Here is a 22377-nt window from a genome sequence, read left to right on the forward strand (position 1 = left end):
ACCAAGAAATAGGCTTGAAGTTAGAGACCGAAATAGAGTTTTGCTTTTGTTCCCAATCCTTGAACACCATGATAATGCTTTGTCTGCAACAGGAAAGCGAATTCTCGTGGATGTTATCGCATAGTCGGCCGTGAGTGTTCCATTAAAAGAATTATACTTGGCCGTGGAGGAGCGCCAAGGAAGAGAAGGACAAGTGGGAAGAATAAAGGCAAAAGAAAAGAGCTGTCGATTACTTTTCTCCCTGATTTTGCTTTTGTCGTGGCCGCCTGCAAATTTGGTGTCTTGCTAGCCAAAGTATCGGCTCCGGCTCCATTGCTGTAATCGTCATGATCAAAGCCAGCAGAGACCTGGATTCCAAACAGGCTGCGATCTACAAGATCCGATTGAAGTGTCGTCAATGGCCGACAGCTCCTGCAAAAGCTGATTCGTTGAAATGAGGTGAGGTTCCGGGAAACATATTCGTAACTGAGTTTGGACGAAGGAAGAAAAAGAGAAAACAAGCCACCGGCACGCAGCCGGGGCTGTGGATATTGACGCCGAGAGACTGTTGCGGCTGGGACGGGTCGTTCCAGAAAATCTGGAGCCGATCTAAGTGAGGAAGTCAGAAGTCAGCTCACGGCTTCAAGCTCGTACAAAGGCGCAAAATGCGCGCAGGCCAAGGTTGAAAGAGGACAAAGCTTATTGATCCTCATACCAAATCGTACCGGGTGGCAATCAAATGTAACTGTTACTTAGGCTTTAGCGGTGTGGCAGGCATTGCAGCGGCAGTGGCCACAGATCTTGCAGCGCCAGATAGCAACCCAAGGTCCGGAGTTGCAGTCGGAGCACCGCCATGTAAGGATATTTCCATTGGTGGCCTGGACAATGGCGAATACATGGCCGGAGCACTGATTGGCCATTGTGATGCTAGCCAGGATACCTGGTACGATCAGCTCTCAGATTTCTGGCGCTGCTGGCCAAAGTCCAAATACCTCGTTGAGACACAGACTTAAGAGAGACCCTGCTATCGTCAAAAGCCCAGGTGAAGTGTTGAACGATTAACTCGGTTCGAGGTCGCTGAAAATACCAGCCGGCAAGAGTCTCAGGTCAGGGAGCAAGGGAAAGTGAAACAAGACGGGACGAGGTTCAGTTGTGCGGGATCCTTTCCCGATCAGAAAAAAACAGTGTAGGCAGCGAATGGTTCTTAAGAAGTCAGGAAGGAGGGTAGAATGTATGCAAGGAAGCTGAGCAAACACGAAAAGCTGTCGTTGCTGTTGTCAATGATGAGAGCGTTGGACTGGGGCTCCATTATATAGGGCGAGCTCTCAGGGTCGACTGGCAAGGATTCAATGGGTACATTGGCATACCAAAGCAGATGTTCAACCGCAGGTATCCCAGCAGCCGTACGAGTCCCGCCCAGGAGCAGGGCTTGCTGCAGAGAGATGTTCTTTCGCGGATAAGAATCGATGATGCAAGTACCCGACTATTCTCGGGCCATTGAGCGAGTAGAGCGACGAGAAACAAAAGCGTATTAAGACTTGAAAGTCACCGGGGAAAATAATCATCAGAGCGAACTTGACTTGCCAGATTGCGAGGGTGGTTGACGAAGGTTCGAACCGTTTGAGTTGGGGGGAGGATTGAAGGGTGCGACAGAATGAGGATGGATGGATCCAGGATCGCAAAGTCCCATTCGGAGGAAAAGTCGAGACGCCCAGGAACTATAAATGATATATCTTCAGTGGGCCTGCCCGGTGGGTAAAGGCTTCGGGGGATGGAGAAAGACATGCAATAATAAGAGTTTCGCGTTGAATTTACCTTGGGGAGCGACCAGGTTGGCGTGGCTTCGATCGAAGGCTCCCATTCCGATTCGAGAAAGCCCAACGAACTCAGAAAAGGCACGTTTTTCTTTTGCCGGATCTGCGAAGGATCAATTGATCGCGCGGTTTCCATGAGAAGGATCGAGAAAATCGGTGGCCTCCCAACGTCCCAGGGCTCTGGAGCTGGGTCGCCTTTGGCGTGCAGATCGGGGGGTCTGTGTGGGAAATAAAGCTGCTCCTGCATCAAGCTAGAGCCCGACCAATTCCGCGGACGAGAAGGGATTATTAAAAAAAGTACGCAGGGTTATTTATTGTTGCGTTGACCGAGAATTGATCATCGGTGAAGGATCAACTCACCGACTCCGCTGAGGAGCGCTTGTGTCATGAAAATGCTGTTCTAAGAATACCGGTACACCATAGTACTCATTTCTAAAGTTCCATCATCGATCATCGAGAGGCCTGGAACCTTTTCTTTGCAGATATGAACTTGCCATAAACCCGCGTATCTCATCCTCTCCCAAACTAGCATTCTTCCCAATCATCGAGCTCGTCTGCCTCTTCACTATCATCGTCTTCGTCTTCCTTTTCTTCCTCCTTCCGTTGGGCCACGACTTGATCTGCTACCACGTTCGTGAGGAGCTCTGAGTCCCCTCCACTTCCCTTTGCACCAAGTAGAAGGTCATCTGCCTCGTGCCCAACCTCTTCCATTAGTGCCCTCAGCATGTTCTTTCGGATGTATTTCCCAGGGGTGCCCCAGAAGGGCTTCCCGATCTCGTCTTGGAGTGATAATGCTGCCCGTGAAGGGCCAGCCCTCCAGCTTCGGCGTAGGATTTGTTGGCAATAGTGAAAATACACGTATCGCGCTTCAGGACGGAAAGAACCCTTGAACTCAAGCTTTTTGCCATCCAAGTCTTTCCATTTTCTCTTCCCGTCAACAAAATGCTCCATGTGAGCCCACGTTCTATCGATTATTCGTAATTTGTAATCACGGACCTCCTTATTCACCCAACACTCCAGCATGCTCTTCGTCGGTCTCTCCGGGAGGTCTGGGACAATGACGATTACGCCGGAGTCAAAACACTTCTCGACGGCTGCAGATAGGATAAGGCCGTTTCTGGACGAAAACAATTCAGCTGGCCGTATACGCCCAAAAATGGCATCCATGGCATCCTGTCCGGCTTTATACGGGAAGAGATGAGACGCCGTGACCAGCTGAGGACTTAGATAACCCCCAAGAACTGGGCACCACGCGTTGCCGTGCTCATCTAGGCTTTCGTAGTCTCTGAGCATTTCCTCCCTGAAATCCAACTGCATCTTCGAGTTGCGAGGGCCGGCCCTGGTGATAATACCGAGACCTGACTTGCTGCTCGTCCAGAATTTCATGAATGCCGCCCGTAGCGGCCTCTGTGGCTTCGACAGTGAAAGTTCCTCCCTGTGCTTCGAGTATGAGGCTACTCGCCTCCCGTGGACGCGCATCGTCTCAAAGAGATTACGTGCTTCTTCCGTACGCTCCCAGTCTGCGGCCGATCCCTTGTACTCTGAGAGACAAATCTCTGACATTAGAGATGCCTTTCGCACAATTGCTTCTTCTACCTCTGTGGCTGCGGCCCAATACTCCGCGTTGAATCCTCCGTGAGGCTTACACCTCTTATGGGCATTTTCCTTTTGTCTTTCAACCTCCTCTACCTCTTTTCGGAGGGATTCGATTTCTTCGGCACGGCGCTTCTTTGGGATGATGAGAGGGGGAAGGTCGTCAAACGCAGACATCTTTGCGGGCTGACGCGAGGCACTATACTAGCGCAGGTTGATGGCTTGGGTGTTTCAAAAGAAGTGCGACTTGCTTCACGAAACTGGATATTCCAATAATGGAATGAGGGGACGCCGAAGTTATGATTTTAAGTCACCCACAGCCCTTGAGTCACTCACAGCCTTTGAGTCAACAAAGAAAAACCTTCTTCACGAAACCAAGGCGAAATAATTCCGAGCCAACCAGGACACAGCCCGTGATTTACGCTTGAAGATGTCTTGTTTGAGAAGTCAGTCTGCGGTGTCCCGGATCTTCGATACATAGAACGTACCTAGGAGGAAGCCCTCCTCCGAATTAGGCTCGCCAAAGTCTTTCCGGGCATATCAGTCGGCCGTCAATCATACAAGTTGAGATAAGATCAGTCTTGGGGGCCACCTTCCTGGAGACACATCCGGGTGCTGCTTCCTCACAAAGCTGTCCAACACGGCAATAATGCCAAGCGGCACGTGTACACCTTTCCTAAATAGGCACACGAGGCTGGGGAAAGGAATTCGCCATCACCACAGACGACAAGACAGGCCCAGGCAAGAGTTGATGACGATTGGAATTATTGGGTGGATTCGATGGTTCTGAAGCTCAGAGGGGTTTGCGAATTTCGCCCTTTTCCAAGTTCAGCGGAACCAAAATCCAGCTCCTCTTGGGGCGCATCGAGCTCCACCCCACGATCATCGGTCTGGCTTCTCAGTTGTCGGAATTCATTCCCCGTCGAGCGCACTCTCGATCTGCATCGTCCAGTCAGGAGCCGCTCCCATTCAAAAGCAATTACTCCCCTCCTCGTCTTCATGCTACACCGTTTCGCCCCACCCACAAATCCACACGATGCATGCTCCGAGGAACAATTATTCTCCTTCAAGCAGATATGATCCACATTCAAGAGGCAGACCTGCAGGGGGCCCTTAAGCTCCAACCCTGCAGAAGGCCGAGAATGCTCTGGAATGTCAGCAATCGAGGTTCCCGGAAAACATGCCAAATGACGGTTCTCAACTACTGCATACATGTCGAAAAATTACAGACCGATTCAAGAAGGACTTGGTCCAGAGAAGGCGAGCTGGATTTTTGGTCAGCCGATCCCCTGTCCCCATCTCATAGTGATGATGTCTCGCTCTTTTCTTCCATCCTTGAGCTGATCGCGGTCGATCCTTTGCGGAGATTTGTCCAGGTTCGCAATCAAAAGGAGCTAGAGGAGCCGCCTCGCAAATCAACTCGGGCTGGCTGAGGCTGGCTGAAGCCCATCCTCGCTCCTTCTCCCACAAACACCATCTTCGTGTTGCCCTGTGCCAACCTGAAATCGGGACAGGAGTCCTCCCTTGTTCAGGTTTTGCACAAGGCAAGCCCACTTGTTTCTCCTCTTGTGTCAAATTCGGATCTCCTGTTCTGAGAAAATCTTGATACTCCTCTTTCCGCTGCCCCAGTTGGTCGGCGGTTGTCTCAAAATGAGCATCGCCCCCAATGCGGCTCCACCCAAAGCCCTGACCAAACCTTGAAGAGGTCGAAGCTTGATGAGCTCGGAATTTTGCGACGCTAAAAAGTCGATCCAGATATCACCCGCAAATCATTGCCCAGAGCCTGCACCTTCTGACACCCCCCAAACGTTAACAGCCTGACCAGCCAATGCTGTCTCCCCTTCATGGAGCACACGTTGTCTCAAAGAGCCAAACATCCAAAGGATCCCAAGATCCAGGAATTGAGAAACTCATTTGAGAGCTGAGGCGTTCCAGACTCCTGGTTGCTCACAACAGGAACCCTGATACCGGCTTGGCAAAGGCTCGTGAGCCATCGATTCGCCAGAAAACCTCCAAAGACTGCCTGCCATCGAGTCATGAACACGCGCCTCCTCCCTTGCGAGCAATGATCCGAAGTTCGCGACCAAACTGGTCAGACGGCGCCGACATGTCTCCCACCTTGGATCATCAAGTCCATTGAAAGAAAAAATATTCAAAAAATTCAAAATCACACCAAGGAGAAACTCCTCTTACACATGCTTTGAGGAAGAGTCGCCCACTGCAATGACGAAAATCTCATCCTGACATCTAACACAAGTGACAAGTCGGATCTGGAACCCTTGTTCCCCACTGAGTTGATCGACGGCAATATCCTCAATATGTTTCTGACTGGTTCAAGCCAAAACTCACCATGACGAAGTTCGACCCTCCTTGAGGCCGAGTTTATTTATTTCCGCTTGAGATTGGTACTTTTGGCTTCTCGACAGGTCTGTTGGCTCTCACCTCAGCCTTCATTCCGTGACACTTCCCCTTGAGGCCATGAGAGAAGTGGCGGCTGAGCGACTGACTGATGCTTGATCTTGAGTCCGCAAGTTTTCTGATTTTCCGAGAAGTCATTGTCCTTGGACGAGGTTTCCGTCCATGCAACGCATGGCGTTTCGTCGCCCACCAGACTCTCAACTCCGTCAACACCGTCAGTCAGCGGACAACAATGGCGCATCCAGTTTCGCACGGCCTCACGTAGCCGTCAGAAGTCCACATCCACGAAATTCTGCCATCATCTCGAGGCCACGCTGCAGCACGGCGAAGTGCCGTACAACATACCCACTCCGATTTCGCCGCATCAGGGGGTTTGGCCACGAAAATATTGCTCTACCACAATCCTTGCTGTCGGGTTCACTCACGCACACCGCTACAATTGTGTTTATCGGGGATTAATCCCCCATGCACACCGCCTTACACGGGCATATGAACTATAGGTTGTCAGCTCCCATCCAAGGCAGGAGCATCTCCCAACTGGATCCTGCACCAAAGTCAACGTGAAGTAGACACCATCCACAGACAATATTGGTGGTTGCAGCGCAATTTCAACCAGTCTACCACATTTGGAACAGACACAGATCTAAACCCAGCCACCCGAATTCAGGTTGTAGGGCGGCCAGGTATTCCGTAGAACAAAGGAGCAAGTACCCAAGACACAAGCAATTGACAGACGGAAAAGCAGTCCAAGGGGGGCACGTCGAGAGTATGAGACGGTTTCTATATTTGCCAATACCATGAATCTAACCAGAAGAGAGAGAAAAAAAAAAAGAGGGCAGGATGTTCGAGATGTTCTCTTGCATCAATTCCACCGACCAATGCCAGAAGATATGCTTCAGAAATTGATGCCTTCATTGCTCGAAAAGCCTGCCCGGCGCGGCTACACTTTCCATGGCATAGCAGTGCCACGATAAGGAGTAGGACGCTCGACAGCCTTTCGATTGCTCTTCCAACGCTCCGTTAGGAACGATCTTGTAAGCAAACAAGATGCTCCTGCAGTACCCAAAGTGGACTGCATCGCTGGTGTCGCTGAAGCGTTGCCTTCAGCTTGGTCTTCATCTGAAGATAAAGGTTTTCTCTACGCGGGACAAATGATGACTTGAAACTTGACCAAGTGGACTTCTCGCTTGCCCGCGTCACGACGTCAGGGAGGTCCTTTGATCCTCTACGCAGTGAATGAGATCACAAATGAGTCTGTCTCGTCGAGTAAAGCTCGCCCAGAGAAAGAAATTCGCAAAAACTGTCACGAAATAGAACGCCCTGCGAGATGAGAATAAGGAAATCCCCCAGTTTCTATACAGATTTGAGATGTCGTCAAGTATAAGCATCAGGATTTTTCGTCATTATTCTTTCGTCACCTTGCCAACGTACGCCTCGTACGAGATGGTATCATGAGCGCTTCATCAAGTTATTGTGTATGCAAATAGAAACACCGAAGAACTGGACAGTCCGGCCGCTTTTTGAAATCAGTCATTAAGATGGAACAGCGCAGAAACACTTCAAACAAGTTAGCAAGATCTCAGTCGACATACACTGAGAAGTCACTCACCTTTCACCATAATGATGGCGTCTAATGCTTTCTGCTAAAAGGCTTGAGATGTCGATGACGACCAACTTCTTGGATTTTTTCGCCACTTGTGGGGGTATTGGGAAAGTATTGGTCACAACTATGTAGTCAATAGACTTGCAAGTCTCCATTTGCTCAAGGGATGAGTCCCCGAAGAGCCCATGTGTAGCGATGCAGTAGACTTTCTTAGCTCCTCCTCGCTTCACTACGGTTTCTGCTGCCGCAATCCACGATCCACACTTGTCGATCATGTCGTCGACAATGAAAACGGTTCTACCTCGGACGTCTCCGACCAGCGTGATGGTCTTTTCCTGCTCAGTGACCCGCCCAATGCTTCTTTCTTCATCTTCGTCGGAAGATTCTGCGGCATCGAACGATCCACCGAGAGCGTGATCACCGGGGAGAGAGGACGTAGCCGAAAAGATAGAATCTGCCATCGATTCCGGAACCGGACCAGTATCACCACTATCACGGCTAAGTGATTGCCCGGGAGTTGCGTCCCCGGAAGCAGATACAGAGGTAGGCGCTGATGGTGGATAATCGTCATCAACGAGGTGGCCTTGTACAAGGCGCCCGGTTATAACGTCCCGAACTCGCACATCAGTGTATTCGGTTACAGCTTCTAGCTCTGAAGGTCGTCGGGCTCCCGATGGTGTTTCGGGTCGCAATGTACCCAGTGAATTACCAGCTTCCCCATCCGTGTTCAATTCCGGCTGTGACTCCCCTGATTGGGAGGCACTGGCGCTCTCTGTAGCGGTGCGGACGACGAATGGATCCTGATCTTTAGCTAGCGGCGTGCTGTCCTGATCCAAAGCCTCAAAAAAGACGGTGCTGTCAGCCAGTGTCGGCCCCGGCTTGGGCCGACGTCTGTCCGTCGTGACGATGCCAAAGTTGAGTTTCAGAGTGTCTGCCAATGAAGTAACGCGTTTTGTCCCCCCAGCGTTTTTGCTGACGACAACAGCTTCCCTCCAGCCGGGTACATTGTTACGGATCCAGCGTGCAATGAATGGCTCAGCAAAGAGGTTATCGACAGGCTTCGCGAAAAAACCTTGCATCTGTGATGCCTGCGCAATCATACCAATAAGAACGTCAGTCAAACCTATCATTGTAAACAATACAGTACTACGAAATGAGGCATCTGAATAACGCACATGTAGATCCAACGTAATCACATGATCAACTCCAGCAACTGTCAGGAGGTTTGCCAGCATACGTGCGGTGATTGATCCACGATGGCTCTTCTTTTTGGATTGGCGGGAGTACGGGAAGTACCTCTTTTGCGTCAGCATCAACTGTGTAGAATTCAGCCCAGCTAGGATCCATACGGCATAACCGCTAAGATGAAGATGTTTATGTCAGTCTCCATGAAGAGCTCATTATTAGAAATGACACAAGGCTCCCATACCTGTGATTGACTTTGCAGAGCCGCCCTTACAGGCAGAGATCATGATTAACAGTTCCATGACGCTATCGTTGATCTTCTTGCTGCCACTCTGGATGATGTAGACATCTTGATTCCGTACTGAGACACCAACATTTACATTGGTCTCTCCATTGCTGAATTTCCCAAGCTCTACCTTGGCAGGCGAAGTACCGAGCCTTTCGCAGACGGTTTCAGTGAGGAGGGGATGGGATGTCCCAGAAAAAATCTGTACTCCCCGCATCGTTTTAAGCGAGCAATTCGAACGAAGGTCGGCATCAATCTGCGGAGAAAAAAGATGGTCAAGATTAGGGCGTCATCTTATGCAGATAACAGGATTTCCGAGGAGTGAACGAAGAAGGGAGGGAAGGAAGGAAAAGATCGGAGCTTCAAGAAAAGAGGGAAAAAGCAAACAGGGAAAGAAAAAATAAATATCCGCGTCGTTTTGGGTTTCTGTGGTTGGCCGTACAGGAGAGGATTCACTCACGCACCCCTCTCTACAAAGTGAAAGCCAAAACACTCAGGTCCCGGAAAAATGGCATCGAAATTCCCTGAGGTTCAAGGTGGCGGCTCTTTGATTATTGCCTGGCAAGTAAAAAGCAAGAACGTCTTGGTAGTTGGCGGGGGAGAGGTAATCCTTATCTCAGTCGCCCTCGATATATCTTGCCACTGACATCCCACCAATGCAGGTGGCCGCTGGGCGCATATTACATGCCCTCAACGCCGATGCACAAGTCACCGTTGTGTGCCCTGTCTCGGGACTAAACGAGGAAGTCGCCTTTCGCGTTTCTGAGGGCCAAGTAACTCATATTGACCGAAACTTTGAGCCCACAGATCTGGAGGGAGCTGATATGGTCCTCTGTGCCATCGATGACCCAGACGCTTCAACCCAGGTCTGGCGGCTCTGCAAGGAAAAACGAATACCGGCGAACATAGCCGATGTGCCGTCTGAATGTGACTTCTACTTTGGCAGCGTGCACCGGGATGGCCCGCTGCAAGTAATGGTCAGTACGAACGGGAATGGGCCGAAACTTGCGAGCATTGTCCGGAAGAAGATCGCAGAGACCCTCCCGGACAGCATGGGAGCGGCTATTGACAATGTCGGAAAGCTCAGAAAGAAACTGAGGGAAGTCGCTCCCAATCCTCAGGAGGGGCCCAAACGGATGAAGTGGCATGTCCAACGTCCCACACTGATCTCATCCTATCCAAACTAACGAGTGCTCCAGGATGTCCGGGATTTGTGAAGCATGGTGTCTGGAGGATCTGGTTCGCATGGACGAGAGGGATATGGGGGGTCTACTCAAACATTACGAGTCCGGAAGGATTCCAACACTTGGCGAGATTCGGTCCAGTCTTCCAGCACAGACAAATTAAACTCGAGCGGCTCTTATTCTCACTCAGCGCTTGTGCCTGTTGGTGCGTTAGCCTTCAAAGTGTTCCTCAGCTAACCTGGCCTAGGGGACTTTGATATTCCTGGTGCCTGTAGGATGTGTAGCTAGATTGCATCTCCGAGGAGCTAGTGGCGATCGTTCTTCAACTCTCTCAAATAGCAGCCGACCAAAAGTAAGAGCTAATAAAGGGCTGTCTTGGGACTCAAAGATGGCTTACGCACCTAGCGGAGCCTCACCTGTGATTATACCCCATACATTTGGTCCCAGAAGGTTCAGCGGCCTGAGAATATCATGTATGTGGAATGACGTATATAAAGCCCATCTCGCATAGAGATTCGAGGGTCTCTGACAGGAAAATGAACAAGTAACTGTTCGGAATGGCTAATTTTACACTTGATACCCGTCCTTGAACATAAGAAGGAAAGGCCACACAGAGAGGGCGGCAAAGGATATCCAAAAGAAAAAAGATATAGAGCACAACCGAGGAGGCTAGAGACGCAAACCATCTAGAGTGACAATAAGGAGCAAAAAATGATTAGCGCCTACCAACGCTATGCTTGCGGGAAGGTTGCTCTGATACTGAATGTCTTGGGCTGACCGGAGGCCGTATGGGTATACTTAACCTGGCCTCTCCGATTCGCTGCAACAATGACTTGATAGCAATGCGAATCTCTGGGTTCAGATCGCGGCTGAGCAAGTCAACAGCCAGTGGATAAAATATCTCAACGTGCTTGTCGAAACCCTCAAGAGGGAAATTGGTGTAGCCTTCGATAACGTCGACAACGACCGGCCGCCAGGCTACGATGTTACGGTGTTGCGAGTCCTCGTCGAGTCGAGCGAAACCGCGAATGATATCTGCGCAGAGACTGGAGTTATATTTATGTTAGCAAAAGCTCGGATACTTTTCAGTGGTAGGAACGTCTTTTGGAATACTGACGGTATCAAGGCCGCTTCTGTCTCTGAACGGCTACTCTTTCTCTCCTCTCTTTCATCGTGGTACATCCTAAACAAGATGTGCACATAGGTTGCGGCACTTCCACTTTCTTGCTTGAGAAGATTTGGCGGCGATTTCATGAAGCCCTGACGCCAGAGTTGCATTCGAAGATCCTTGTCCTCGTTGAACTTCTTCGCGAATTGATAACTCTTCTTTAGCAAGCCCATCAGTCGGAGAAGTTCGTTGCTCGGTATTTGGGCGTAGACTTTGTCGTTGGAGAAGAGCTCATGGACAGTCTCAATCATGAGTAATTGGAGGACGCAATTCGTGATAATACGGTTAAAATAGCGGCGTCGTGCAGCGGTAACCGCCGCTGGTTGCTGTTGTGGACCTATCGGTGGCCTGTAGTCTTCTAGATCGGCACTTGGGGCTGCAGGCATATCACCATCTTCAGGCTCGGGAGTTACACCCGGCATCCCGTCGGGTTTTGAAGATTCCACAGGGGGTTCTGGGGTTGATAGTGATTCGGTAGGTTCCTGGTCAGCATCTTGGTTGGCCTTTGATTGTCCATTCGGGGCTTGGGGTAAGCTTGTGGGACTTGAATTCTCAGATGTTGCAGCCGTGAACAGTTCGTAGGCAGTAGTCTTGGTGAAGAGGTCAATGAACGCGCCGACAATCTTGCTCCAATGGTCCTTCTGGAACTTCTCAACGTTTTGTAGTATCAGTTGCTGGAGGCAATTGCTGCCAATTCGTGCGATGGTGTCATTTTCTTGACATATACAAAGGGTGAGAAGCTCAAGAACGCGTCCAAGCATATATTCGAGAGCATCGAAGTAATGTGTGAACAGTGTGATCATGTTCCTCAACGCCTGAATCATGGTAGTTGAAAGCCATACCGAGAGTTCCTCGTGGTTAGGAACCTTAGACATTTCCGATTTGGACTGTAGCACAACAAAAATGGGGTATAGAAGCTGTCTCCAGAGGACGTCCCAGAACTCTTGTGGGAACGCGCCTCCATATCGAATTAAGGTGTCAAATAGATACGTCAGGGCCCTGGAACTCGAGTTAGTAAGTAGTAATCTAAAGAACAGCGGCGGAGTCGGCGTACCGTGACCGCGCCTCCAAATCGTCACCGGTCATGAGTATATCTTGAAATGCGATCAAGATAGGATACCAAAACTGCTCTTCTTTGGACTGTCGTGTAAGCTGCTGACTGAGGTTCGTGGCATCTTCATGGAAACCCTCTGATGGCGTTCCGCGATGAGATAGAGGGCATTCAGGAGTTCGAAGCATTTTTGAAACCGTCGATTTCAGAAGCTCGATCGCCTGTAGCGACTTCTTCTGAAACCTCATGTTCTTTGAGAACTCCGTGAGGCACACGATGAGGTCAGGGAAGGCTCCCTGCGTTATCACCACGCCGAAACGGGTGTTATAGATCTGAGTCACGTGCTCAAATGCCATGTTCACAATGCCCTCTGCATTTCACAATTAGTTTGCTTGGTTTATATATAAAGATACATCACTCAACACTTACCATAAGGTTCCCGAGCCGCGAAGGAAAATACTCCAAACATAGTTTTCCAGCCGGAGCGGATGTTGTCTCCACGTGCTTGAATCATCTGTATGAGGCATCGAAGAATCATGTCCTTCACGGTAACGGCATTGCTATTAGCCATGACATGCTCGAACGGCTTGAGGAAGTCTTTCTGAAACTTGAACCCAGGCAGTTCTCCGATTTCCATAAATCGCATTGAGAGCTGACGAAGCGAGTCCAGGGCGAAGAAAACCACATTTGTGTTGGAATGGCATCCAACTTGGTTGAAATGTTGCCCAAGAACTTCCCAGATCTTGGACCACTCAATCTTAATCCTTGTCATGTTGTAATAGCTGATTTCAACCAGTTTTTGTAAACTGTACGTGCGAGGAGAGTCTGTTTGCCCTGATGATTGGATCTCCTGCCAACTCACTTCACTAAGCGCTCGAACGAAATCGATGATTGCGTCGTGCGACAAGTTAGCAGTGTTGGTAAAGATCCGGTCTACCCCTTTAACCATCTCCGCTGAGCGACTTTCCATGGCAATTTCTGCTCGGAAAGGGGTATGACCAGTAATGGATTTGGGACGAGAACGCCTCGGTGCTTGCATAGACCGTCTAGGACCCTCGGAGGGAGGTTGTGGAACAACACGGACTCGCGAAACATCCGGCAGGGAACCTTCATCGACCCCGTCACTCAAGAGCTGCAGTCTATCCAATTGGCTGACGCATGTGAGTATCTCCCGCCACGAACTTTTGAGGTGGTTTCCTTCCGAAAGTGCCACATCAAGCAAGATCTTCAGTGCCTCAACGTTCTTTGCGACCATCTCTCTAACATTGCCAAGGTTGGTGAACTTGGCCAAGGCAGTGACAAACGCGACGCGTGGTGTTTCTAGATCGAAGGCGCAGCTAATGCGGATAGCGAGCTTCATTCCTTCCATGCAGAGCTTGATGGTCTTCAGATTTTGCGTATCCTGCATCGGGGCAGATAAACCTGAGAGAAATGACATCCAAGTCACATTGAACATGGAGCCCACATGCTGAATCGAAGTAGCGGGAATAAACCTTGAAAGGGCCTCTCTCACAGCATTTTTGCGCTGTGCTCGAATGAGACTTCGGTAAAGCTGCTCAGTCTTATTGGCCATTTCCTCGGAAGCTTGCGCGTACTTTTCACCTTGTATGTCTCTTCCAACTGTTGCAAACACTTGCCCTGCCCGAGACGCAAGGCCGACGGGAGCAGATGTAGGAAATCCGGAGTTTGCGGCTTGCTCTCTTTCGGTGTCCAGAACGATCTCATTATTAGCAATCTCCTCGTATATTGAGGTGAGATAGTCATCAGGCAAATCCTGGTTATCATTGATACCACGGTTGTTCTTAATGAAGTCCTCTGGAGTCATGCGACGCCCTTTCATCTTAACACTATGTTGATCAGTGTTGAGCAGGATCACGGAGTATGCTAAAACATATGCCGTATCGGCATTTGCAAAGGCGTTAGGATTTTGGGTAACATAACGCTCTGCAAACTTGAGCATAAATCGATCAATCTTCTGAGCTTCTCCTGGTAGTCGGAAGTGCTGCAGGAATGAGCGGAGAGCATCCACGAAACGACGCTTGGAAAAGTCCATCATATCGACGAAAGCGTGCATGGTAGCAATGTTGTCGGCTTCGCCTTCCCCGAGATATTCACCTATCATAGCTTTATCAAGCCGTTCGTGGTGAAGCAAAAAAGATGCGATATCTTCGGGGGACTCGGATCGGATAAAACCTTCTTGAACGAGAAGCTTAATTCCTCGCTTAGGTTTGAAATTGAACTGTTGGATTGCATTGGTGAGCGCAATCTTTCTCTGCTTCACTTTCTCTATCTGGCTTGGATCATCGTCTGGAACTGGGGTGGAGCGGCCGGTACTACCATCGCCGCCATCAACCCTTGGTGAAGCAAGGAACGTGGGCGCGCTGCTATCCAAAGAATCCCGGGCGTTATCAACCGACTGTTGTGAGAATGACCTAACAGCAGTCTGGTCCACACTTCGCTGCGAGGCCCAGTTGTCCAATGACTTTAGGATTTCAACTAAGCACTCGACAGCTTGGTGTTTCAATATGTACTCTGGGGGTACGGTTTGCGCGGTGGGCTGTAGACTGCCGCCTACGTGGGTAATTGTGAGGGAGGGCGGAAGGGTTCCGCGCTGGTGCCATTCTTTCCCCACACTAGAGGCCTTTGAATGCTGCTCGTGGTATTGCTGTTGCTGAGTAGGGCTCACAGCGGTAGGGGCGCTCGCATACCGTGATAACTGTTCGATGATGCTAGGGGTTGTGTTAGGATTCGAAATCCGGCAAAAGCCAAAGTCGGGGGACAAACTTTTGAAAGATATTTTCCAGTGCTGTACGATCACAATCGTAATTGAGATACATCTCGACCAAGGCTCGAGGCTCATCGGCTAGTCTCTCTAGCACCTCCATGAAATACTGTTTTTGAAACACAGGCGAATTTCGCTTCTCAAGAATGGCTAAATATATCTCCTTCATAAAGACTTCAAGCTCTTTCTATTTTGAGGGTTAGAGATTTGGAGTAGGCATTGGCTATTGGGGTGTTGGGTGTCCACAGACCTTCATCATTACCCTCATGTGCTTCAACATGAGCCAGAAGATTTCGCAGCAAACTTCGAATACTCTAGGCACAGAGCTGGAACCGTTCCGACTCAAACTAAGACACAGATGAGGCCTGACGGCGTGGAGAAAAGTCATCCCTTCCGAACTACCAGTGCTGTTTTTGATTGTGAGGAGAGGAGATGTGAAAACAGCGACGTGATTGTTGATGAGGTAATGGATTAGATGGAGGGACAGAAGTTTCGACCTCATGTTTTGAGATTTAAGATCTTGTTGTTGCTCGTGGCTGAGGACTTTGTGACTCAGTTTGCACAAAGCTCTGAAGACCAGAAAGGCATCTTTGACGTAAATCTCGTCTACATCATCCTCGTCAGGACCGGTTTCAACAGCCTCTTTCCCCTCTTCCGATATTTCGGACGAGGACTGTGCCTGGTTCTGAGTAATATTGGCACGGGTGACCATCGTCGGAGCATTGTCGTTGACGGATGTAACTTCTTTATTTGATTCAAAGCTCTGTAGTGTGAGCTTCTCAGTCGGCTCCTTTGAAACTGGCTGATCCGTTCCTACGGAAGCAACATCTGACACATGGTCATCCTCTCCGGATGGGTTGACGTCGGAGGGCTCAATTGTGACGGCATCCGAAGTGGCACCTTGGGCATGCTCAAGTTCACGGATTCGTAACTCTTTTAGATCAAGTCTCAGGCGAAGCCTGTCAAACACCGTGCTTACCATTTGCGTGAGGGACCCTTGCGCGATTTGTTGGTTCTGACTGGACTTGGAGTAGATAAACATGTTGTAAATCTGCCGGACGGCCTTCAGAAGACCCGCTCCGTGCACGACGATCTTGTCATTTAGGACTGCGGCAAGGAGCGATTTGATGATCTGTTGTTGAATTTCAATTGGTGTAGCTTCATTCTCAAAGCAGTCACAAATTGCATCAATGGCTCGTTCTATGAGAGGAGGCTGTTCGGAAGTTGCTTCCGAATGTGATGCATTGGCTTCTTGGGCCGATGGGAACGCAAAGTAGGAGTAGGTAATCAGTTTGCCAATGCAATCGAGCGCAGTCACTTGTAAAGGGATACTGAATGTCCTGCTTGCAAGCAACAATGGGTGGAATATCAGCTCAGGGTCGATCGGCTGGCGGTCTGACTGCTTGACATTGACGAGCGCGTTCTTCACAGCGTCCTCCAGCTCCTTGTTCCTTCGGGCTTCCTTCGACGCGCCAATTGTATCTAGTGCTGTAACGATGAAGACCGCGGAGCTGACTGTTGATGACCGGTACGTAGCAAAGGTCGCAGTGGTCGAACGGGAGTCGGAGCGCATTCGCATGTCGTGAGCGACTTGCTCATCCTGAGTAACCGTAGATTGAGCAACTGGACTTTCATTTGGCTGCTCGTGGGAAGTAGAAGTCTGATCTGTGCGCACGCTACCATTTTGTTCCTCCTGCGTATCCACTTCACTCGACTCGGCTGGAGATTCGAGGGGTTCGGAGGTAGTCGTCGGAGGAGGAGGTGTTGCGGATCGTTCTTGGGTAAGGTGTATCTCGTCGCTCTCCAATGGGGTTGGTGATGAATCGTCCGCCTCTGTTTCGTTTAATCCAATGGCTTGGCGATCTGACTCGTCTGGCAGTGTGGGTTTGGGCTCCGCGAGCTGCTCCGGAGGCTGCGATTCTGCCACCACATCGAACCCGTTGTGCTTGGTGTCTGCCTGGGGGTCGGATGTTTGGGGTAGCTCGTTAATAGAGCCGTTCTCAGCTTCCGCCATTATGCGAAACTCCGTCTGGAGTATGCAGTACCAAGCGGACAGAAGCCCAACATGGAATGGAGTGAAAATCCAAATGGAACTTGGAATATAGTTGTCTCTGGCGAGGGAGGAAGAACACGCATCAATAATAAACCCAATGGCACCATCCACAAGCCGCAGCGAGATTACATAATATCGCACGTGACAGTTGACAAGTTCGACGAGGAAGTAAACATGTCGTCTTTTTGCGGCAGGGCACGGAAGTAATAAGTTCCGGTCCGACCCGACCTCTGTTGGGGAGCTTCTGTCTCACCGTGAACCAGAAAAGTTTCATCGCTTTTGGTTGCTGCCAGCTTCAATTTCACAGCTCTCCGACCTCTTTCCCTCCCTTTTCCATAGCGCTGCGGGCCTATATCTGTATCATAAAACAGAACTCGGGCACCATGGTCGCCTCTGCTGTCAGGATGCGTACCCCCAGCGCGATGTTTCTCACAAAAGGTGCCTGTTTCTTGAGGCGACCGCAGGCCACTTACAAGTTCACGGCCGCGATCCAGTACGTTTGCTCTCCTTTCACCATGGAATGAATTGATCTTCGTGTAAGCTGACTTGAAAATTCCGAGCTATAGACACCAATTGCCCACGCTCTCCGCCCTCTCCCGCTTCTATGCCTCAAAGTGTATGCTTATCTTACAGAATCCCCAGCCTGACCCTTTGCCATGCCTGACATTCGAAACTCGCAGCTTTCCCTCCCCACACTATCATTAGCATGCCTGCTTTGTCGCCGACTATGTCCGCCGGAAACATCGGAGCATGGCAGAAGAAAGCCGGTGATGCTCTACAACCTGGTGATGTTTTGGTTGAGATTGAAACCGATAAGGCGCAAATGGACTTTGAATTCCAGGAAGAGGGTGTACTGGCTAAGGTCCTGAAGGAGACGGGCGAAAAGGATGTTTCTGTTGGCTCTGTATGTGTTCCCTCTTGAACTGCGCAAGCCATGTTTGCTAACTACACAATATTAGCCTATTGCTGTTTTGGTTGAGGAGGGTACTGATGTCTCCGCATTCGAATCATTCAGCTTGGAGGATGCAGGTGAGGGCGCAGGTGCTGCCCCGCCGAAGGAGAGTGAGGAAGCTCCGAAGGAAGCTCCCAAGGCGTCCTCAGAGCCATCGACACCTGAGCCTGTGACGGCCGCTTATGAGCCCGAGACTTTCGGCGAGAAGCTTCAACCCAGTCTTGACCGCGAGCCTTCCATTAGCCCGGCTGCTAAGGCGTTGGCTCTCGAGAAGGGTGTGCCGATCAAGGCTCTGAAGGGTACTGGGCGTGGTGGCCAGATCACGAAGGAGGATGTGGAGAAGTACAAATCTAGCGCTCCAGCTGCTGCTGCTGAGGCTGCGTCTGAGGATATCCCTCTTACTTCGATGCGCAAGACGATCGCTTCCCGCCTCCAGCAGTCTTGGAACCAGAACCCCCATTTCTTCGTTTCCACCACCCTGTCCGTCACCAAGCTCCTGAAGCTTCGCCAAGCCCTCAACGCATCTGCTGACGGCAAGTACAAGCTCTCCGTCAATGACTTCCTTGTCAAGGCTTGCGCTGCCGCTCTTCTCAAGGTTCCCCAGGTTAACTCCAGCTGGAAGGAGGAGAACGGCCAAGTAGTTATTCGCCAGCACAAGACCGCCGATATCAGCGTTGCGGTCGCTACTCCTGTTGGATTAATTACTCCTATTGTCAAGAATGCCCAAGGTCTTGGCTTGGCTGGCATTTCGAACCAGATCAAGGACCTTAGCAAACGTGCGCGGGACAACAAGCTCAAACCCGAAGAGTTCCAGGGTGGTACTTTCACCATCAGCAACATGGGTATGAACCCTGCGGTTGAGAGGTTCACTGCTGTTATCAATCCCCCTCAGGCTGGTATTCTTGCTGTTGGTACCACTCGCAAGGTCGCTGTTCCTGTTGAGACCGAGGAAGGCACTTCGGTTGAGTGGGATGACCAGATCGTTGTGACTGGTAGCTTTGACCACAGGGTTGTTGATGGTGCGGTTGGTGCAGAGTGGATCAAGGAGCTGAAGAAGGTCGTTGAGAACCCATTGGAACTCTTGCTATAAGTTGCCGACTCCGGATTATATCTCCGGTCAATCATTTGTGCTAGCGCATTGGCTCGGAGCCTCATCCTGGGCTTTGTCTTATTATGTATTAAAAATCCCCCGATTTTTTGACCATAGGTACAGTTTATAAATTCGAGCATTTTCTTGTGTCTTCATACAGATTCTTTGCTGCTCGCAGAGCGCCGAGAAAGGAAACCCACCTCGAGGAACTATCTAACCCCGGCTATTTAATGCAAAAACCTTCAAAGCATCAAGAGCTCCGAGTCGGACTTTGATCCAAGGCATTGGGAGTTGTTCCAGAACAAGGCTTCTATTGGTGGTGGGTATGGAGATCCGATCTTGGCAGCCACATGTCATGGTACTGGCCCCACCAACGACCGATCAATGACATCATTTCCATGGAACTTTCGTTGCGACCACCTGATGGTATAAAGACACATGACACCACCCTTTCCGAAACCTCTACCTTGTGAAAACCTATTCGGAACTCAACAGTTGACTAGAATCTCTTAAATTCTCTCTATTTCCCCCTTCTCTCTCTCCAACTGTCAGTCACACAGTTAATTTGATACAACTGCCAGTGTCTTGAGCCCTTTCGCCACTAATTGCACCACCAGGCTCCCTATTAAGTCGAGACCATCTCTCTAGGCAAGCGCAGGATGTCTTACGCAGAAGCTGCCGCGAAAGGCCCCAAGCAGTCTCCTGAAGAAGTTCGCTCCTCAACTCAATACGCGCAGTTTTCTAACCTTGCTAACTCTGATCGCAGGCGTGAGTTCAGTGACGGGCAAGTATTGCGCACTTGATCGCCTAAACTAATGAAATTGGTATCGACAGTCGTGCTCCAAACATCAATCGGGTTTACAAAGACGAATCCGAAAACACCGCTTCCCTCATTGACGTTGACGGACCGCATGTAACAGCTGTGGAGCCTGAGTTCCTAGAACAGGATGTGAAGACTTCCACTCAGGCAGAACGGATAGAGCGAGAGGAAGAAGATACTCAAGAAGCTCGTGAAACTCAAGAGAAGAAGCGAAAATCCAAGGTTAAGCCGTCCCACGTTCGCGGTAACGAAAGCAATCCCGTTTTTATTGGGAATGCTGCTGTCATGGCTCTTGTCAGCTTGGGTCTCGGGCTCGGCGCTTACAAGAAACACACGCAAGGAAAGCTTTCCTGGGAGGTTGTTGGGCTTTGGACAGGGGTCGTGGGGGTCTTTGGTGCGGCTGATTACTTCGTCAGCAAGTACGTTGCCCTTCGCCCCCACGCTATACAATAACGTTAACCAGACGGCTCCTATAGATGGTTCCTCCAAAACAAATACCCCCCCAAATAAGTACCAGGATGGTTAATATGAGCCTTCCCTTGTCTCGGATAGTTTCCAACATGGTTTGCCGGTCTTTGTCTTGGAGTTTCGCATGGCTCAGTGACTGTGGCATGTCTTAATGTACTTCTAGTTATGAACGAGGGTATTTTCTAGCTCTCGGACGATTATTTCCTTTCAGATAGAGCCGATATAATGATCCCATAGTAGTTCCTGGAAGTCCTTCGGCTGAGAAGACAGGTTGGAACCGGAGTGTGACATATCACGGTGGTTTCTTGTTGGGATCCTGTCTATTCTGGATTAGGAGGCAGAAGCACGCAGAAGATGTAGCCCGTGGCAATTCGGGGTCGAGAAGTTTGGACCAGTGCCTAATGGAAGTTATTATCAAAGGGCTGACTATCAACATCATGAACCGGGACCGGAGTGCTGCTGTGCGGGTCGCGGAGGCGGTCAGCGATGTCAGAATGTGGTCGCTTCAAGAACATGTGGCCTGTTGATAGAATTGACATCACTTGGAAGTTGTACAGCCCTTGCAGAATATCGATATCGAGCACATCCTTACTCTTTATACAGCGACCTGGAACTTGAATTTGGCTGCCTTCCGTACGAAATTGTTACGGACCCTACTGTGCACCCGCCATCGTCGATTGGTTCTAGACGAGTAGCCTTCGTGTATTGACACCGCAATTTTGCTGTTGTTTGGGCGCTGAATGCGGTACTATACGAGATGGTCAGAGGCTCTGTGGCATATTTTTTTTCCTACTTTAGAGCTAACCGAGACGATGTTATCTATGTAGAACTCTTTATTCAACTCCGCGCTCAAGCAGTCATCCGCGATCCGCCGCGATCTCGACACGTTCGCACAATCGCCTGGAACGACTCCTCCCGCACTACAAGGTAATGGCAAGCCCAGAAAGCACATACCGTGTAGAGAAATTTGGCGACCCTCTTCGCCTGCCAGCAGTATTGATACTAACACACGTGCGTAGGCCAAATTGCGGCCTCTCTAGCTTCATTATCGCGGACGATCGATGACTACTCTGCATTGTCCAAGAAGGAATTGATCCCGGAAAAGCAGGAAAAGGCATTCGAGAGAGTTAAAAACTTCAGAGCAGAGCTACAAGATTACCGCCAACATTTCGACCAACTACGGAAGGAGAGAGAAGATGCTGTAAGTGTCAATGCCTGAGTTGCCTTTTGTAGCCACATGATCAGACCGGCCTAATCGGCTTCTTTGACCAACAGCAATCCGTAACGAACCGCCACGAGCTACTTGGTCGACGGCCGCATCATACATCTACACCTGAGAATCCATATGCTCACCCATCTACCCCTAACGCCTCAGCCTTCGCACCATCCTCGTCACGATCGGGCCCCGGCTTTGGAGGGTCGGACTACACCAGGGAGACACATGCTCTGCGGGAACAATCTTTCCTCTCGAACACGAGTTCCCAGATTGACGACTTCCTCGACCGGGGTCGGGCGGTGCTTGCTGATCTGGGACAGCAGCGAGAAGTGCTCAAAGGCACACAGCGCCGTCTCTACAGCGTCGCGAATACATTGGGAGTAAGCGGGGAGACGATTCGCAGGGTCGAGCGACGAGCAAAACAGGACAAATGGATTTTCTGGCTCGGGGTGCTACTCTTCTTCTTGTTCTGCTGGGCGGTACTGCACTTCCTGAGATAATGGGGTGCTGAGCTCTCCCGAGTTTGGATTGTAATAACAGCGTTTTTTTATGCTGGCAGCTGTCGCACAATACTCCCATGTTCTTGTTGTTGCTTGTATAGTTTCACTAGCGCAGGCGTTTTTGGATTGCTGGGGGCGTGATAACCAGCTTGTCGATTGTGTCCTGGGCGGATATCTCCCAAGCTATGCTGTCAAAGACTGAAGTTCCTTGTATT

General features: G+C 50.2%; 6 protein-coding genes across 6 annotated transcripts; 3 read left to right on the forward strand and 3 right to left on the reverse strand.

The window, feature by feature from the left end:
- Positions 1-2096: 2096 nt before the first annotated feature.
- Positions 2097-3883, reverse strand: BJX67DRAFT_106291 (HNH endonuclease signature motif containing protein). Its single transcript, XM_071024249.1, has 2 exons — positions 3875-3883; positions 2097-3820 (listed from the first exon to the last, which is right to left on the reverse strand). Exon 2 carries the CDS (start codon positions 3561-3563, stop codon positions 2319-2321), a length of 1245 nt encoding a protein of 414 aa, XP_070886149.1. The 5' UTR covers positions 3564-3820; positions 3875-3883; the 3' UTR covers positions 2097-2318.
- Positions 3884-7330: 3447 nt separating this feature from the next.
- BJX67DRAFT_381191 (ribose phosphate diphosphokinase subunit PRS1) lies at positions 7331-9095 on the reverse strand (the record flags this gene model as incomplete). Its single annotated transcript, XM_071032976.1, has 5 exons — positions 7331-7361; positions 7414-8495; positions 8583-8703; positions 8757-8766; positions 8837-9095. 5 exons carry the CDS (start codon positions 9093-9095, stop codon positions 7331-7333), a joined length of 1503 nt encoding a protein of 500 aa, XP_070886150.1.
- A 146-nt stretch (positions 9096-9241) lies between these two features.
- Positions 9242-10574, forward strand: BJX67DRAFT_106355 (bifunctional precorrin-2 dehydrogenase/sirohydrochlorin ferrochelatase MET8). The gene is made up of 3 exons (XM_071024250.1): positions 9242-9482; positions 9541-10267; positions 10310-10574. Exons 1-2 carry the CDS (start codon positions 9387-9389, stop codon positions 10063-10065), a joined length of 621 nt encoding a protein of 206 aa, XP_070886151.1. The 5' UTR covers positions 9242-9386; the 3' UTR covers positions 10066-10267; positions 10310-10574.
- Positions 10402-17218, reverse strand: BJX67DRAFT_105911 (Arf family guanine nucleotide exchange factor SEC7). Its single transcript, XM_071024248.1, has 6 exons — positions 15314-17218; positions 15066-15250; positions 12711-15010; positions 12285-12651; positions 11180-12229; positions 10402-11108 (listed from the first exon to the last, which is right to left on the reverse strand). The coding sequence occupies exons 1-6, from the start codon at positions 17075-17077 to the stop codon at positions 10778-10780; spliced, it is 5997 nt and encodes a 1998-aa protein (XP_070886152.1). The 5' UTR covers positions 17078-17218; the 3' UTR covers positions 10402-10777.
- Positions 17219-17352: 134 nt separating this feature from the next.
- Positions 17353-19313, forward strand: BJX67DRAFT_353308 (putative pyruvate dehydrogenase complex, dihydrolipoamide acetyltransferase component). The gene is made up of 4 exons (XM_071029112.1): positions 17353-17609; positions 17683-17732; positions 17797-18020; positions 18076-19313. The coding sequence occupies exons 1-4, from the start codon at positions 17500-17502 to the stop codon at positions 19156-19158; spliced, it is 1467 nt and encodes a 488-aa protein (XP_070886153.1). The 5' UTR covers positions 17353-17499; the 3' UTR covers positions 19159-19313.
- A 1630-nt stretch (positions 19314-20943) lies between these two features.
- Positions 20944-22254, forward strand: BJX67DRAFT_106746 (golgi SNAP receptor complex member 2 family protein). Its single transcript, XM_071024253.1, has 4 exons — positions 20944-21206; positions 21274-21373; positions 21466-21647; positions 21722-22254. The coding sequence occupies exons 1-4, from the start codon at positions 21204-21206 to the stop codon at positions 22160-22162; spliced, it is 726 nt and encodes a 241-aa protein (XP_070886154.1). The 5' UTR covers positions 20944-21203; the 3' UTR covers positions 22163-22254.
- Positions 22255-22377: the final 123 nt, after the last annotated feature.

This window comes from Aspergillus lucknowensis (assembly GCF_044049455.1).
Source record: "Aspergillus lucknowensis strain CBS 449.75 chromosome Unknown BJX67scaffold_20, whole genome shotgun sequence".
NCBI lineage: Eukaryota > Fungi > Ascomycota > Eurotiomycetes > Eurotiales > Aspergillaceae > Aspergillus > Aspergillus lucknowensis.